We start from the raw sequence: 16,888 nt of genomic DNA on the forward strand, positions 1-16,888 counted from the left end.
GAACTGGAGACATTGCACACTCCTTGTTGTTGATTACTGATCTTACTTCACTTTGCAAATTTGTTGAGAAAAGTGCTTTACAAATATTTGTAAAATAAGATTTATTGGCATTTTATTTATTTATGTACACAGTATCCGTTCCTTCAATTAAGTTTATAAATAACGTTGCCCATAATTTACAGTTCTAGTACATTCAGGTCACTTTCATGTTGAGCAGTGATCGGTGATTGCTATTATGAATATGTTACATGGTAAATAGGTTACAGATAACAATAAAGCATCAAAACACATACTCAATTATAGCATTATACATATAGTATGTTACAATTGTAGATTTTGCACTCAATGACTATTGCTAGTCAATGTAATGCAATTATATCTTGGAAGCATAAACAGTATATTAATTTTGTTAGTAATAGTACAGACAACTACAAACATAAATAATTAACACTGACAACAGCATGTATGTTACATAGCAAACATATAGGTTGTAATGAAAATCCATTCTTAGAAAAAATGCATTAGCATTTGCATGTACAATATACATTCTTAGAATTCACACATCAACAGAACAAGAGAACAATGGTTCTCAACCTGGGGGTCAGGACCCCCCAGGGGGTCACGAGATAATCCATAAATAAACAAACCAAACAAAAGTGTACATTTGGCCAAAATAAAACACAAAGATATGTACAACTTCTATCTTCTTGGTAGTGCATTTTTTAACAGTGTTGGTCATCAGTGTCCGAGTTTTTTATTTCATAATTGCTATGTCCGAACATCAGATTACAATGTTTATGTTACAGCTGGCAATATCTTTGAGCGATGCATTGATCCTATGACCCATTTCTGAGGACTGGACTCTGGTCAGGTGAAACTGTGCATGGTGTTGAGGTTCCTGATCCTCTTCCTGACTCTGCTGTGCTCTCTCTCTCTCCCCTTGGTGTGTCTGAGAGATCACCTTCAAAACCAAGATTCGTCTGCCCCTGCCTGTGCCGCTTCTGGACCTCCTCAAAGATTTGCAGAACCTTCCGAGCAGAGAAATAAAAGCAACAGGCATAGTGTGAACATACACTGAATTTACATAATTTGTGTATAATGAGTGGGATGAGAAGGGGAATTTATAATACCTTGGATTTAGGGATGAGACCCACTCTGAAGAAACCAATATGTCCTGTTTCAATCTTGGTGCAGTCAACCACAGTAGAAGCAATATTCTCTGGGGAGGGTCCATCGCATAGCACACCATCCACCTAACCAAACAAAATACACATATGGTTTGCCAGAAAATCAAAATAGCATTGCCTCTTGTATTTAATAAAGCTGAAATATTGTCCCCACCTTGTCGCCCAGCTTGGCATAAACTTGGTTGTGGTGAGTTGTGTCTGCCTCGCCTGTAGGGTTGGCTGAGGTTACAGCGATGGGCCCCACCTGTATGGAAAAAAATGGTTGTATTCACTAGTTGGTCTGCTGACTAGTTTTCATTCACGAGGCTTTAAGACATGTAGCGATTCATATGACAACAGCATTGAAACATTACCAGATTAATGAGATGTGTGGCCACAGCGCAGTCTGGGTTTCTGATCGCAATGCTTTGTGGAGTTCCAATGTGTTTGGCTGCTTCCCCTAAACCAAAGGTGTCCATCCACGGGCCTATGTAAGAGAGGAAACCAATGTGACTCTCAAAATAAAAACCATCATGCACCCACACACACACACACACACACACACACGCACACACACACAATTACCTCTGGGTATGACCATGCTGATGGAGGAGGGCCACGCAGCCTGCATGAAGTCCAGGAGCAGAGGGCTCAGCAGGTGTCTGACTGGCTCCAGCTGCTTTATGGAGGAGATCCACAGGGACATGGGCCGGTCCTGGGCCTGCTTCTTCACCCTAGAGTCAAATACAGCAGTTAGGGAGTAATGAGAATGAATCAATAAACGGATGCGGAAAGGGGGACCCGCGTGAAAATTGAAACTCACTTGAAAGCTTTGATGACAGCATCGGGCCTGTTGCAAGCTGCCACCAGCACATAGACAGTGTCAGTAGGCATTCCACATATGCCACCATTTTTCATGATGTCTGCAGAAGGGAGAAGATGACAAATAAAGTGAGTCACATCATTTAGGAAACCAAAGGTTTAACTTCATAATCGTCTTTGACTTTTTCTCACCTGCGATCTGCTGGACAGAGGTGGCCTTGCGGGCTGGTACATGTGGACAGGCGCTGCTGGCTCCCCCAACCCCAGTCAACTTGACTAAAGGGTCTCCCAAGGGGATCTGCGGGGACTGGAAGGTGCTGTTGAAGAGGTGAGCCAGGAAACAATAGAAACTGACAAGGCCAAAGATGATGGTGACTCCTATGTCATAACCGTAAGGTAGTGCGTCTACTGCGTCCAGCAGGAAGCTAATGAGGATGAGCTGGAAGGTGAAGGCGTAGGCGAACCAGGCTACATTCAGAAACAGCGCTGCAACTGTCACTAAACAGTTAAACAGCATGAAGCTAATGATCCCGACAGCCACACTGAAGCTTCTGTTTTCACCGTACAGGCCCCCGTACCGCGTCAGCCCCCACACTGTCCACATCATCCCGTAGAGGATAAAGGCTGTGCTCTCTAATGTTTTACCACGAGAGAAAGCCACAGAGCCACAGAGCAGGTGGAGCGCCCCGCCAGCCACGACCGCCCAGGGAAGGATCAGCACAGAGAGAGGACTTCTGTCGCCAACAGTGGCTGTGATGGCAAAAGCAGCCAGCACGCTGCAGGCATGGCCTAACACCTCTGCGCCTGCATATTTGGAGTAGCCCAGGTAAGGCGTGTGCAGGTCTTTATCATGGGGTCTGAGAGTGAGACCATTCATCCTGGTCACTAAAGCCTTGAACCAGCCCTGCCCCGTGGGAATCTTCATAGTGGCGACCATATTGAATGTGGTAACTAAAAGCATGATGGCAGACACCACAAATATAGCTGCCTGTACGCCCTGGGCACCTCCGTGGAAGAAGCCTTGAGGCTGGGCGGCAATGGCAATGCAGTATGCCACAAAGAAAAGCTGGTAGAGCCCGTCCAACAAGCTCTTCTGACAACTAAACACAGCCAGGATGAAGAAGAGCACAGAGAAGACGACAGGGAAAGGAACAGGGGAAAAGGGCTGGATGGAGTAGTTAGTTAGGAGAGCGCTGTAGCCCTCGGCAAATCTCAGCAGAGCCGTGAAGCCAAAGAAGGTGGCGGCAAGCGTGTCCATGGCGCGGTAGAGGAGGACGCACACGCCGAGCTGGAAGACCCCAGCTGTCCACAGCCAGGGGACGTGGCCTGTGAAGAGCTGAGGGACCACACCTAATAGAGGACAGGCTAACACACAGGCGGACAGCAGGTTCATCACCAGGCCCACTGACACTACATCACTGCAGTCCTGGTTCTGCGTTGTTTTCAGATCAATCTTTCCCTTTAGGCCAGTTCCCGGAGCTTCCACTTTACCGTGGGTGATGAAGGACAGCAGGCGTCCAAAACCAAAATAAGCACCCACCAGACAGACAAGGAGGTAATTAGCAGCGGTGGCAGATTGCCCAAAGCCAGTGGCTGACAGACCGGCGATTTGATGGGCACAAGCTAAGCTAATGCTTAGAGCTATGATAAACAGAACTACTTTCTTTACTAAGAGTGCCGCTATGCCTATGAGCAGCAGAGCCAGAGTGAACGCCGCCAGGCCGGGGACCAGAGAGGATCTCAGCTCTGCGGGCCGCAGCACCCTCTGCCCCAGCAGAATGTACACCAGGCCCGAGCCACACCACAGGGCAGACACAGTCAGACTCAGAGTGGAAAACAGCTGGGTGCGGGACAGACTACGATGCACACCTAAGAGGGAAACAGATGGGAGGGGGTGGGAGGGAGGGAACAGAGAGCAAGTCAAGATGTTTACTCACAAAAAAAATCTACAAATTAGTTGAGCCAAAAACAACTTGTGATAACCACATATAAAAACAAACCTGCATAAGCTAAGAGGGCAGCGATGATAAGGAGCAGGACCCCCAGTGCAGTAGGGGGGATGAAGTTTTCTCCAGGGGAGCTGGCATAGTCGTTCACCAAAAGCAGGAGAGAACCTGTCGTTGAAAACAAAACCCATTATCCTGAGGGGCCCTGAAAGTATTTTCTATTTAACTGTTCTATCAGGGACTGACTAAAACTAACTGAGACTTACTGTATTTAAAGGGTTTTTCAACATTTGCTAAGAATGAAAATCACTTGAAGCAGATGTGCTCTTGCCCCCTCCAATGGCATACATAGTACACTGCAATTTATTTGACAAGAGCAAGTGCATCTACCTATTAAGCACCAAGGTTTTGTTGAGAAGTTGCCCTGTTTATTTCCTTGCATTTATATATATATTTTTCACTAAATTATTAATTTAAAATATTTAAATATATATATGTATCTACAGCATTAATGAGTTCGAAATTATGCCTGGTTTTAAGTCTCTCTAGAGTCTATTTCTGGCCAATAATTAATTAATGATACTGTATCTATTATCTAAAGCTGCTGACTAACAGGATCAAGGAGATTTCATTTGCAACACAAAACTTACACCACATGATCTACTTCACGGCCAATATTGACCTCTTTGCAGATTTAGATGATTCATCAGTGTTAGGCTATTATATTTATATAGTATATGCTATATTTAAAAAGTAGAGGTCTGACATTGTGTTTTGTTTGTTTTGAGATTATTCTATAGCCTATGGCCTCGGTATGATTGTGGCAAATGCTTAAAAAAAACAAAAATGCAGACTTTTGAGCCAACTTCAAATAAAAAATGATAAAATATAGCTTACCAGCAGAGATGCCTAGAATGCCCACGGAAAAATGAAGCGACTGGAGTTGAGCCATCGCTAGAATGAAGACTGAGGATGTGGAGGCTTCACTTTATACAGCCGCGTGTGACGTCAGCGTGTAGGCTACCTGAGAGAAAGGCTGCGCCTCTCCGGGAAAAAACCCCGTTAAAACAAAATCCTCCCCAGCGACAGACTGATGTTCCTGTAATGTTCCTTAACGGACCTTTGGGGGGTCTGTGGTAATACAACGATACTCTATTGGGACCTTATTGTATTTTATGGCTTTTTTTTTTTTTAATGGCACCACAGTGATATAGGCCCTATAGGATATTATTATACAGTTCATTGTTTTTCTGCGGATATACTGTATGTATCCGCAGAAAAACAATGTAGGCCTGTATGGTGTCTTTCTAAAATTTACCATAGCTTTACTATTGTTCTTTTTCATAAGGATTACCAACCATTGGTCTAATTCCAACAAAACAAAACCTACTTTTGTATTGTATTGTAATTTTGTATTAGGCAAAGTAAAAGTAAAAATCAGACATCTTTCATGTAGTATTTTCAATCATGAAATAATTATATAATTTGGCATTATAGATGCCAAAAAAAAAACGCTATTAAAGTCAAGTAGAATAACGCTATGTGAATATATGTCGAAAATATTCCAAATTATGAACCTATTCGAACAAATTCATGTCAATATTTTAGACATAGCCTACTGTATGTGTACATGTGCTATTAACAAATATATTAGCTTGGCAAATGTATTTAAGGTATACTTACATACATCAATTACTAAAGCTATTGTTGGTTTAGTATTAATGATTTATTGGACACACCACATTTTTCCATATTTTAGAATAAAGACATCAAAACTATGACATAACACAAATGGAATTATGCAGTGACCAAAAAAGTGTTAAATCAAAACTATCTTATATTTCAGATTCTTTAAAGTAGCCACCTTGATGGAAAGGCAAAGGCTGTGGAAAGAAATGTATATAGGCATCAACTTCACTTTATATTTATCTAAGTAACAAATTTCAAGCATTTAAGCATAAGCTTTAGATCAAAATGGCTTTGAGATAATGAAAAACATAGTGCATTCAAGTGTGAACATGTTTCAGAGGAGGTGGTGTGCTGGTTGAACTCTGAAGCACACTCTTTATACTCATATATATATATATAGATATATATATATATATTTACAATTTTTTAATTTTTTAAATTTTTTAAATAAAATTTAACTTCTAAAGGTTTTAAATATATTTGAACACACATATGCACATAAGTGTGTTTATTAAAAACTCCACCACATAAGATATTCTAAGTATTGGCTCTCAAACACACAGCTTTAATGCCATGAATTATAATATGCTGTTTAAATGCTGTTTTATTGTTCTTTGAAAACTGAATTTCGGTGGGGTGGGGAGTTACTGACAGGAATGATTCAGCAGTTTGTCTCGAAGGCTAGATAAAACACACTCATTTTCCTCCTGCATGATGTCAGCCTGTGGACAGGAGGGTGTGGGCGGGGACAGCAGAGGCAGGCAGGAGTATAAAGAGTGTGCTTCAGAGTTCAGCCAGCACACCTCCTCTGAAGCACGTTCACACTCAGCGTAAAGCCAGGCCACCGACCTCCTCCAGGTGAGACTATCTACACACAATATCTTTACACCTGTTATCGAAACATGGCAACTTTAGCAACATTGTCATTCATACTTTACAGAGGAAGAAACATTGAACACATGTTGAACATAGACAAAACTCTTGTGATGAAACACGAGGCACCATTGTCTTTGCATGAGTGAAGCTGTGTAAAGTTTGTGAGAAGCTCTATTTTAATTTGTGTCTGCTTACACACCCACTGTAAGTACTGCTTACTGATTCACACCGGTGGGGTTTTTGCACAGAAGACTCCAATCTCTTCCTGTTTAGCTTGTGTTTACTGAGGCCTTTCTGCGTCAGCGATGTGTTACCTGGCAGCTGCACTGCTGTGGGTTTTCTATTACCTGGCTTTGTAAATGTTTAATATTAACATGAGCAGCAGGTGGCTGATGAATAGTGCTAAGTCATGCTAATATTTCCCTCACTGCTGAAATCGGGAAATGAATGGGTAACCAACACTTTATCTATGATATGAAAGTAATGAGAACTGATAGTCATATTTGCATATCGTTACTCACACTAAGAGCACAACTGCCTTTTGTGCACCTCCTATTACTTCTCTTGGAAAGACTCCAGATGTCTAAATGTGTGTGTGTGTGTGTTACAGGAACCATGGTGAAGCGTGTTGCAGTTATTCTCTCAGGCTGTGGAGTGTATGATGGCACAGAGATCCATGAGGCATCCGCTGTCCTGGTCCATCTGAGTCGCGCTGGAGCAAAAGTAAGACACCTGGACACCTAGTTACAGAAGAGAGACAATGACCATTACAATGAACTTACTGTATTATCTTACAAGCTGTCAGGATTTTCCCCAGTCCCATTTTTAAGCTCTTTGTGCTTTGAATGGAGGCCAGGCTCAAGAGCTTGCACACCGTCTACTTTTATTTCCAATTATTTCAGTGAACCAGAGAACTGTGATTTAATTAAATGGTAATCTGGCCCCACTGAGATACACTTGGCCTCCATAACAGCTCTGGTGGGACTCCAGCCCCACACACCTAGCTGCGGAAGCTGCTGGTTCATCCGACCCACATAGAAACTTTTACTTATTTGCGTTTCATCTCCCTCCTGACCCTCCCAGGTGCAGATGTTTGCTCCTAATGCAGATCAGATGCACACTGTAAATCACTGCGAGGGGAAACCCACGGAGGAGAAGCGAAACATCCTGCAGGAAAGCGCCCGCATCGCCAGGGGGGCTGTGACCGATCTGGCCAAGCTGGACGTTGCAGCATTTGACGCCGCCATCATTCCAGGTGAGATCGGACTCAGACTCAGCCATAAAAGACAGTATGACGTTGATGTACAGCTTTCACCTCCACTTTTGTAATATGCTAAAAGAATCCTCCTTGTATGTGTTTTTATTCAGGGGGCTTCGGTGTGGCGAAGAACCTGAGTGACTGGGCAGTAAAGGGGAAAGAGTACACCATCCAGCCCGATGTAGAGAAGCTCATCAAGGCCTTCCACAAGGCTGGCAAGCCCCTGGGCATGTGCTGCATCTCCCCTGTCCTGGCCGCCAAAGCCCTGCCTGGCTGCGAGCTCACCGTGGGCCAGGATAAAGAGTGTGAAAAGTGCGTGGCATTGTGATTAACGGTCAATGATCAGAGTATTGAAACGTGCGATTTACAGTCCTAACTCTCCCTTTCCTTATCCTTCCTATCAACAGATGGCCGTATGCCGGGACGGCCAGTGTCATGAAGGAGATGGGCTGCAAACATGTGAACAAGAACGTCGGGGAAGCGCACGTCGATGTCAAAAATAAGCTGGTCACCACCTGTGCCTTCATGTGCAACGCTCCCTACCATGAAGTTTTTGATGGAGTGGGTGCCATGGTTAAAGAGGTGCTGAAACTGGCTTAGAGAATGTGGAAAGTCATGATGGATGTTTGTATTTATTTACCACAAAATGATCCATTCTCTCTGATTTTACTGTACTGGCATTTTGGCAAGTTACAGCATCATTTACACCACTCTCACCTTAACTGAGCATTCATCTGATGCTGTATTGTATGTGTTGTTTTAAGATCGTCAATAAAAGTTGATTTACTCTTAAGACTACAGTATTGCAGTTGGTTTATTCTCTTGAAATAATAATTATTTTTCCTGGAAATCATAAAAGTTCATAAAGGTTCTACACCATAAATGTGGTGGAAAGATGTTCTCATATGTGTGTGCTTGTGTATGGAATATAACCATCTTTAGACTTGAATAAATAATGAGCAAGACTGAATGGTCACTCAAGCCCATATTTAAATGTCTCCGTGGGTCAAGTTTCAATCTCTTGTCCAGGGAGAGATCCACACTGCTTCTGCCTGTCTAAACAAAGTGGAAATGCCTGTGAAGGGTTGATAAGCATTTTTACCCACCAAATCCTTGCATGGTTCAGTCATTAAGTGGTTTAAGCATCTAACTTTGGAACAGCATTAGTTTTGCTTAAGTACCATGAAGTACCATTATTTAGTTTTGACCTTCCATCTAAATTGTAATGCACCATCTTTAAATAAACACTGCGCCATTTCTGGTAGTAGATGGTAGTAACTACACTGAACAAAAATATAAACGGAACACTTTTGTTTTTGCTCCCATTTTTCATGAGTTGAAATAGAAGATCTAAGACTTTTTCTATGCACACAAAAGGCTTATTTCTCTCAAATTTTGTTCACAAATTTGTTTAAATCCATGTTGCCAAGATAATCCATCCACCTGACAGGTGTGGCATATCAAGATGCTGATTAAACAGCATGATTATTGCACAGGTTTTGCCTTGGGCTGGTCACAATAAAAGGCCACTCTAAAATGTACAGTTTTTAATCACACAACACAATGCCACAGATGAAGTGTGCAATTGGCATGCAGGAATGTCCACCAGAGCTCATGTTGCAGCATGATAATGCACGGCCCCATGTTGCCAGGATCTGTACACAATTCCTGGAAGCTGAAAACATCCCAGTTCTTGCATGGCCTGCATACTCACCAGACATGTCACCCATTGAGCATGTTTGGGATGCTCTGGATCGGCGTGTACGACAGCGTGTTCCGATTCCTGCCGATATCCAGCAACTTCTCACAGCCATTGAAGAGGAGTGGACCGACACTCCACAGGCCACAATCAACAACCTGATCAACTCTATGTGAAGGAGATGTGTCGCACTGCATGAGGCAAATGGTGGTCACACCAGATACTGACTGGTTTTCAAAAAATGCATATCTGTAGCCCTAGTCATGTGAGATCCATAGTTCAGTGCCTAATAAATGTCTTTATCATGCACATTTTAGAGTGGCCTTTTATTGTGACCAGCCCAAGGCACACCTGTGCAATAATCATGCTGTTTAATCAGCATCTTGATATGCCACACCTGTCAGGTGGATGGATTATCTTGGCAAAGGAGAAGTGCTCACTAACACGGATTTAAACAAATTTGTGAACACAATTTGAGAGAAATAAGCCTTTTGTGTGCAGATCTTTTATTTCAACTCATGAAAAATGGGAGTAAAACCAAAAGTGTTGCGTTTATATTTTTGTTCAGTATAGTATATACAGTATATATAACCAAAAGCAATTGTGACTTTTGGTTTTGTTAAGCACTTTACCTTCTTAGGTTGTATAGTAAATATATCAGTATTATGACTTAAGTGTCCTAGGTTCAAATCCAGACACTCAAATGACTTGCAGCAGCAGCTCTGGGACACACTTCACTCTATCATTGCTTCCTGTTGACATGGCATGTCGACCAGGTAGCTGTTGCTATACTTGCAGCGTATGTTTAAAATTTTGATTGGAGATATGCAACGCTGCTCATAGACCATAAAAAGAAGATTCCTGCATGCGTTGCATCATTGGTTGACTGCACAGACTGAGCAACACGCATTTTTTCAATATAGTTAGTGTGTTTGCTTCAGAGCCCGATGGGTGTGAATGGAAAAATAAATTAAATCATTGGAAAAAAAATAAATAATAATCAGCCAAGCATAAATGAATGGCAAAATTGTAAAATGTCTGTTTCTACCTGAGAGATTGCTCTTTTGTATAATATATTAAGTTTTGTTTTTATGGTTTCCCAATGGTTTAACCATGTTTTCCTTTTCATAATTTCATAGTTGTCAAACATAATTGTTCAAACAAAATGTGGCAAATCCACATTTATTGTATTTACATTAGTAAATATTAGCCTACAGAAATTTGGCTCCTCCTTGCTCCTGCTCTCAGTGGTAGTTCATATTGGTATTGCAATGCCTGCTGGGTAACCCTCACTTTTAAGCCAGCACTTTAAATGCCTCATTTTCGAGGGAATGCCCTCGCTTCATTTGGCTCACTTGGTAATGGGACACCCTCCATCATGGCGGCAGCTTGCGGGAACACGCAAATTCAAGGGTTAGTGTCTAGGCAGAGTGTTCAGGGGCCGAATTGGGACTGGGGGTGTCAGTCCAGCTGCAGGGCTGCTGTTCTGTAGCTGACCTGACCTCTGACCTCCCTGCAGCAAGGGATCAATAAAGTATCGTAGTCCTAAAGTGGCAAATAGAGAAACCTGTTAAGTAGTAAAACTTTTTGTTTGAGTATAATATGTCACTTAATGTGTCACATTTTGATAGCTTTTGAGCTTGTTGATAAGGGTTAAATATGTATTTGATTAATGTAAAACAAGCTTGAAGAAGAATACTGCTTGGTGTAAGAATTCACGTCATTTCCACGTCATTACAGAGTTCAGTCTGAGTTTGTGACAATCTAGTGAACCATGAATCTAATATGCCTCATCCTACAGTCTTGAGCTGCTCAATTGACTTTGACTTTGTTGGCACATATTGTTGTGATTTCACACTAAAAGAACTGTTTCTGAGGCCTCCACCCCAGATGAGACCTTGCGGGGTGATCAGAGGTCGTCCCTCCCTCATCTGGCTCGTGAGGGGTTTGTATTTCATGACAGTGTTATCAAGACTTAATAAGAACATATACACTTACAGTATCCTTGGAATAATTCTGGATACATTTACAATTATATTTTTCCTTGATGTAGGCTACTGTTAGTGAAGCTGTACATCAGCTGTTATGCAAAACTGGAAAACGATTCTGAATCATGTGAATCTCAAAGAGATTCAGCAGTATTTCCCTTAATACAACTTTTAAGCAAGTTCCGCTGTCAGTTTATTTGGACATTTACAGCAAAGCTTTGTGAAACAGTATGAAAAAAGTGCTCCAGCTAAATCTGCATATGGTATAAAATAATAATGCCCAAACCGCATGTACATGAAAACAAATTTTATTAATTACTAAACAATTCACAGTTGATACATTTCAAGGCTTTTGATGAAATCACCAGAATTGTTTGCTTTTAATTAAATTGCTATAGATCTACACTTCACATAAAGATATATTTTGACAAATAACAATATTAAACATACTACATTATTACATTGTTAAACACATACTAAACATAAAATTACCATTTACCATTCCAAGTATGAGATATTTCTGAAAAGTGCGTTAGTAGTAGTAGGTCAGCAAGCAGAGAGAAACCAGTTAATATTCATTGGCTTTTGTTAGAGAAATTATTGAACTGGTCCGTTCCACTGGCCAACATTGTCGCGTGGAATTTTCTGGGACGGTCAAGATCCTGCCGGGAACACGAAGAGAGTCAGCACTTTAGAAGTCAGGTACAATACACAGTCTTACACTGTGAAATCATATTCCACGCTGAATATTGGAATAAAGTTGTGTTGAGGTTCTTTTCACCTGTATGGGGTATGCACAGGTGGGGACATAACGTATCACGAAGCCACATCGCCTTCTCTGGGATGTGTTAGGGTCACTGGCATGGACCAGGAGTCCATCATGGATCTATCAAAACACATACAAAATCATAATTAATCTAATGAGTGTAGTCCTCAAGCCCATTAATAACCTGGCCATCCTCGAAAAAATGAACTTACAGACATCTGCCCAGCTAACAGAGGGCAAAACACAGCGTCCTCAGCCTCCACCAGGTCCTCTGGGATCTCCTGATTGACTGACAGCATGTTGCCAGGGCGGGTTGCTAGGTGATGGGGCAACACGCCAGAGCAGTGGCTACCTATGGGAGCACAAACACACTTGTAAACATTCACTTATTACTTTTATAGTGCAGGTTGTTGATTTCAGAAAGTACATCTTATTTGCAATGGCTGTTCCACGCTGGAATGAATGAAAGACCTTTTTATCGTCTTGGGAGTCTGGAAAACATTTTCATGGAGATATTTAGCTATGGTCCCATTGGGAGGCTGCAGTAGGTAATGGCATACACCTGCATGAAAAGCATAAAAGCATAAAAACAGAGGAGTCGTGGTACCTGGGATGACCTGTAGGGCACCGTTCTCTTTCACTGAGTCATCTAAAGCCAGCCACACGGAGAGAACAGGACCTCCAGCAATACCCCAGTACCTGTGACCACAGAAAGTTACACATTAATAACAAATCAGTTTTGTTTCATCCAGGAACCTATCCAGATTTCTTTAATCGGTATTGCCAGTTTCCACTATGACTGCGACATTGGTCATTTAAATTTTAAAATCTACCTCATGTCCTGATGCCAGGCCACATATGGCAGTCCGTTGGGTTTCACTTCCTCTTTCTCACTGGACACAGTGATGAGCTCAGACTCGGCAGTGGCGGGGTTGAGTGTGGGGTATTTACAGATGAAACGGGAGTCCAGCAGGATGACATCAGGGCCCAGGATGGCTTGGACCACTTGTAGGACACGAGGATGTTTGGCCAGGCCCATCACCCACTGATACTGAAGGTGAACATTATGGAGGCTGTACTGGGTGTACTCTTCACCTGCAGACAAAGACATAAGTAATGTACCGTTGTATTTACATTAGTAAATATTAGCCTACAGAAATTTGGCTCCTCCTTGCTCCTGCTCTCCATGGTAGTTCATATTGGTTCCATCTAAATATCACGCAGCACCTGTACGGCAACACTTATTTGCAATCCCATCATGTCTTTCTCATCCTCTTTTATTCTGTTTTATATGGAACGTCAAGCTGAACTGTACAGAAATGCAGGGAGCTGCTTGTATCCATTACATTACAGTGGATCCACTGTCTGGAGGCTGTATATTGTACTACAAGTCCCATCCCTATTCACCTACTTGGGACTTATCGGTTACTATTTCCACTCACTTCTTCTCCCCATCTTTTTTCTCTGTCTGACTCCCCTCTTTTTTTCCATCCTCATCTCTTCCTCCCTCAGCCCCAGACTCCCCCATCTGCCGCTGGCACTTACCAAATTCCTTCTCCAGCTCAGAGAAGGCATGCCTGGCCTCCCTCAGCTCTGTCTCGTCCAATATGGGCAGCGCTGAGAGGTAGCCCTGCTGGTTGTAGGTCTCCTGTAGCTTGGCCATGGATGTAGTCATCTCTATTTCTCTGCTGCTGCTGCTGCTTCAGGCTTTCTGCTGCTGCTTCACTTTAACTTCTCTTCCAACCCTGCCAATTTATAACCTCGAGACTGTATGTGTGTGTGTGTGAGAGAGAGAGAGAGAGAGAAGGGGGGTGGGGGTGGGGGGGATTAGGCAAAAGGGAAGAGAGAGAGAGAATAGAGCGTGATCTGTCAAATGGCCTGTGATGTGTAATGTGTCCAATATTGTGCAAGAATGTCTGGAGGAGACATAGAGAGGAAGTTAGCTCTACCTGGCTGGCTTGATGGGAAATATAACATTATAACCCCAGAGAATATCCTTAGTACCCTTAGTAGCCTATCTCTGAACCAACTGCCCATGTTAATACGACTCACTTTTAGAAACAAATACGGTCTGTTCACCTAAGGCAGGTCAGGTCAGAAAATGAACAATGCTGTACCCTTGTTAACAGGCAAGGCGAAGAACACTAATAGCACATCAGATATCCTTATTTAGCCTAGGTGTGCCTGTGAGAAACATATCAACACTCCACCTGTGCAAGGAAGAACTGCACTCCATCCTACCTGCTATGACTGGTCTAATAATATAGAGGAGAGAGAGGATAGAGAGGACACACTGCACAGTAGAAGCATGCCAGTGAAAACCTTTGAGTAATTATTTGCTCTGCTCCATACCTGTCTGCTGCTCAGTTGGTCTTCTCTTCTCTTGCTCCCTTTCTGGCTCCGAGCTCGAACAGATACTGCCTTGCTCCTGCATGCCAGGCATTATATATACTGCACAGACGGGTTGGGAACTCTAATCTCTTTGTCAGTCATGTCCTAAAATTGAATTCCAGGTGACAGGTGTGGCCATCAATTCTCAAGAAAAACTTAAGCAAGAGGAAAAACCCATCATATGTTATGACGCACACTGCCTTTACACTGTTGTGATGATGTGATTTTCTAGTAAAAGGTGTGGACAACATACAAAGACGTAAATAACCGAAAGTAACATGAAACCTCCCTTTGGGCTACCTGTGCTATTATTAGCCACATTCACAGGGCTTGTGCAAGTCAGCACAAAGAACCAGATATTCAATGATTTATAGACAAATTAGCTGTTTTAGTGCTGTCTTTCATTTTGAAAAATATAAAATAAAATTTAAAAAATGCAATTATTGTTTTTTTTATTTGAAAATTGTGGCAAAGGTACAGGCATCAATCATACAGTTACAATTTTTACAGTTGCTATTCCGCCAAAATTCATTTCATTTTGAAACTGATATAAAACTTTTGGGACCAATAAGTTACATATTAAATTAAAAGTTCCCCCACAGTGACTCATTATTCCTTCAGACCAACCTTCCCAATCATCACAACCTTATGCAACTCTCCTGTTTCTTTTCAGGAACTCAGAGAGTGAAAGAGTGATGATCGGTAGGACAAAGGCACTTTTCATATTGTGTGTGTGTGTGTGTGTGCGTGTGTGTGTGTACGTGTGTGTGAACAGGGTTGGGTAGGGTCTAGATAAGGAATGTGTGCTAAATGACATCATATAAACTTGAGTGCTGGTCTAATTGAAATTGACTTTTCAAAGATAAAGAATGAATAACTTACGGGGAAAACCCCACGCTCTCAGATTTCAGCCGTCTTCAAAGGATAAGTCCTATTATTTGGTATGTTTATTATGATTTATGATTAACAGAGGGAGACACAGATCCAGACATCACCGAGTTGTCGACCCACATTCAAATAATGATTACTTTTCCTAATACTAAACTTTCCCACTAATTGAGGAAGCTCATTGTATTGGCTGTATGGTATCAGGAAACAACAGTGTCCAGTAAGAGAGTAAAAACATCAACTTCCTTTACTGAAACCATAAATAATAAATATGTTGCCTGGCATCCTTAGAAGTGATGGAGTCACAGATTATGTGTCACCCAGCTGTTGGCCCATTCAGTCATTCCCATTTCCCAGGGTCTAAACTCACACCTAATTTCATACTCTGTTTGTGTGTGTATGTGTGTGAATATCACTTGTTAGAAACACAAAAGGCAAGAAATATATTTTATGGAAAAGAACACTTTATGACACATTGTAAAAAATCATTATAGTAAATTACCATGTAATATAACAAAAATACATAAAATAGGCCTATTGAATATGTTTAATTGCTATGTTCTTACAACTGCACAATAAAATGACATAAGTCAATAAATTAATAGACTACGAATATTTTGACTATAAAATTGTATAAAATCTTATTAAAATGCACTTTATTTCATGTGTTTTAATATTTAAAAGAACAGTAAAGGAATCCCACAAGGGCAAAAACAAGCTTAAACAGAAACATTGCAAGGATGTTGAATAACTTAGTGAAAACTCCAGATCCACCAAAGGACCAAGGACTAATGACCAGGAAACAGTGTCAAGTAAATATTTCAGCTTCCTTCACTAAACAGCAAATTCTGTTGCTTGGTTCAGAGCAGAAGCGTTCTAGAGCCCCCTAGCGGCCATGTTGGGACACTTGTAATTCCAGCGCAACGGCCTGATAGTCTGACTTGCTGCTGTCAACAGTGTAACATCACGGTCAACTCTTGTTATGTGGATGGCTGTTCCAATCACAGACTGTAAAAATAAGTTTCCAATACAGCAGGAAAATCAAAATCACATAGACTTCCAAAAATGGCCGTACACGAAGGAGAAAGAATAAAACAATTATCAGAGAAAAAAGATGACTACGGATATATCCTCAATCAATTGGAAAGACCATGCAAGACAGACAATAGCCCACAGGGTCTGCTCAGATCATTTAATATCTGGTGAGTAATTTTAACGAGGGAGGCCTAGCTATAGCTTTCCAAATATGAAGTTAACTCGTTAACCTAGGTTCGGGAGCAGGGCCACGCCTCAACCACACCTCTAATCACCTGCCCAGCCTACTTATACCTGGTCAACCCATCCTGCCGTTTGTCTCAGATCTCTCGACCCACCCTCCCTTCCCTTCCCTTCATCCATC

General features: G+C 41.9%; 3 protein-coding genes across 3 annotated transcripts; 1 reads left to right on the plus strand and 2 right to left on the minus strand.

Moving 5' to 3' along the window:
- Positions 1-453: 453 nt before the first annotated feature.
- Positions 454-4,886, minus strand: LOC139925568 (uncharacterized). The gene is made up of 9 exons (XM_071916995.2): positions 4,832-4,886; positions 3,989-4,102; positions 2,181-3,857; positions 1,990-2,089; positions 1,752-1,900; positions 1,541-1,653; positions 1,342-1,431; positions 1,131-1,253; positions 454-1,028 (listed from the first exon to the last, which is right to left on the minus strand). The coding sequence occupies exons 1-9, from the start codon at positions 4,884-4,886 to the stop codon at positions 837-839; spliced, it is 2,613 nt and encodes an 870-aa protein (XP_071773096.1). The 3' UTR covers positions 454-836.
- Positions 4,887-6,385: 1,499 nt separating this feature from the next.
- LOC139925551 (glutamine amidotransferase-like class 1 domain-containing protein 3, mitochondrial) lies at positions 6,386-8,485 on the plus strand. The gene is made up of 5 exons (XM_071916976.2): positions 6,386-6,481; positions 7,110-7,222; positions 7,583-7,754; positions 7,868-8,069; positions 8,165-8,485. The coding sequence occupies exons 2-5, from the start codon at positions 7,115-7,117 to the stop codon at positions 8,355-8,357; spliced, it is 675 nt and encodes a 224-aa protein (XP_071773077.1). The 5' UTR covers positions 6,386-6,481; positions 7,110-7,114; the 3' UTR covers positions 8,358-8,485.
- Positions 8,486-11,865: 3,380 nt separating this feature from the next.
- Positions 11,866-14,645, minus strand: LOC139925563 (putative alpha-ketoglutarate-dependent hypophosphite dioxygenase). The gene is made up of 7 exons (XM_071916989.2): positions 14,563-14,645; positions 13,756-13,977; positions 13,044-13,305; positions 12,818-12,909; positions 12,423-12,562; positions 12,226-12,330; positions 11,866-12,106 (listed from the first exon to the last, which is right to left on the minus strand). Exons 2-7 carry the CDS (start codon positions 13,883-13,885, stop codon positions 12,020-12,022), a joined length of 816 nt encoding a protein of 271 aa, XP_071773090.2. The 5' UTR covers positions 13,886-13,977; positions 14,563-14,645; the 3' UTR covers positions 11,866-12,019.
- Positions 14,646-16,888: the final 2,243 nt, after the last annotated feature.

Source organism: Centroberyx gerrardi, chromosome 16 (assembly GCF_048128805.1).
Source record: "Centroberyx gerrardi isolate f3 chromosome 16, fCenGer3.hap1.cur.20231027, whole genome shotgun sequence".
Taxonomy (NCBI): domain Eukaryota; kingdom Metazoa; phylum Chordata; class Actinopteri; order Beryciformes; family Berycidae; genus Centroberyx; species Centroberyx gerrardi.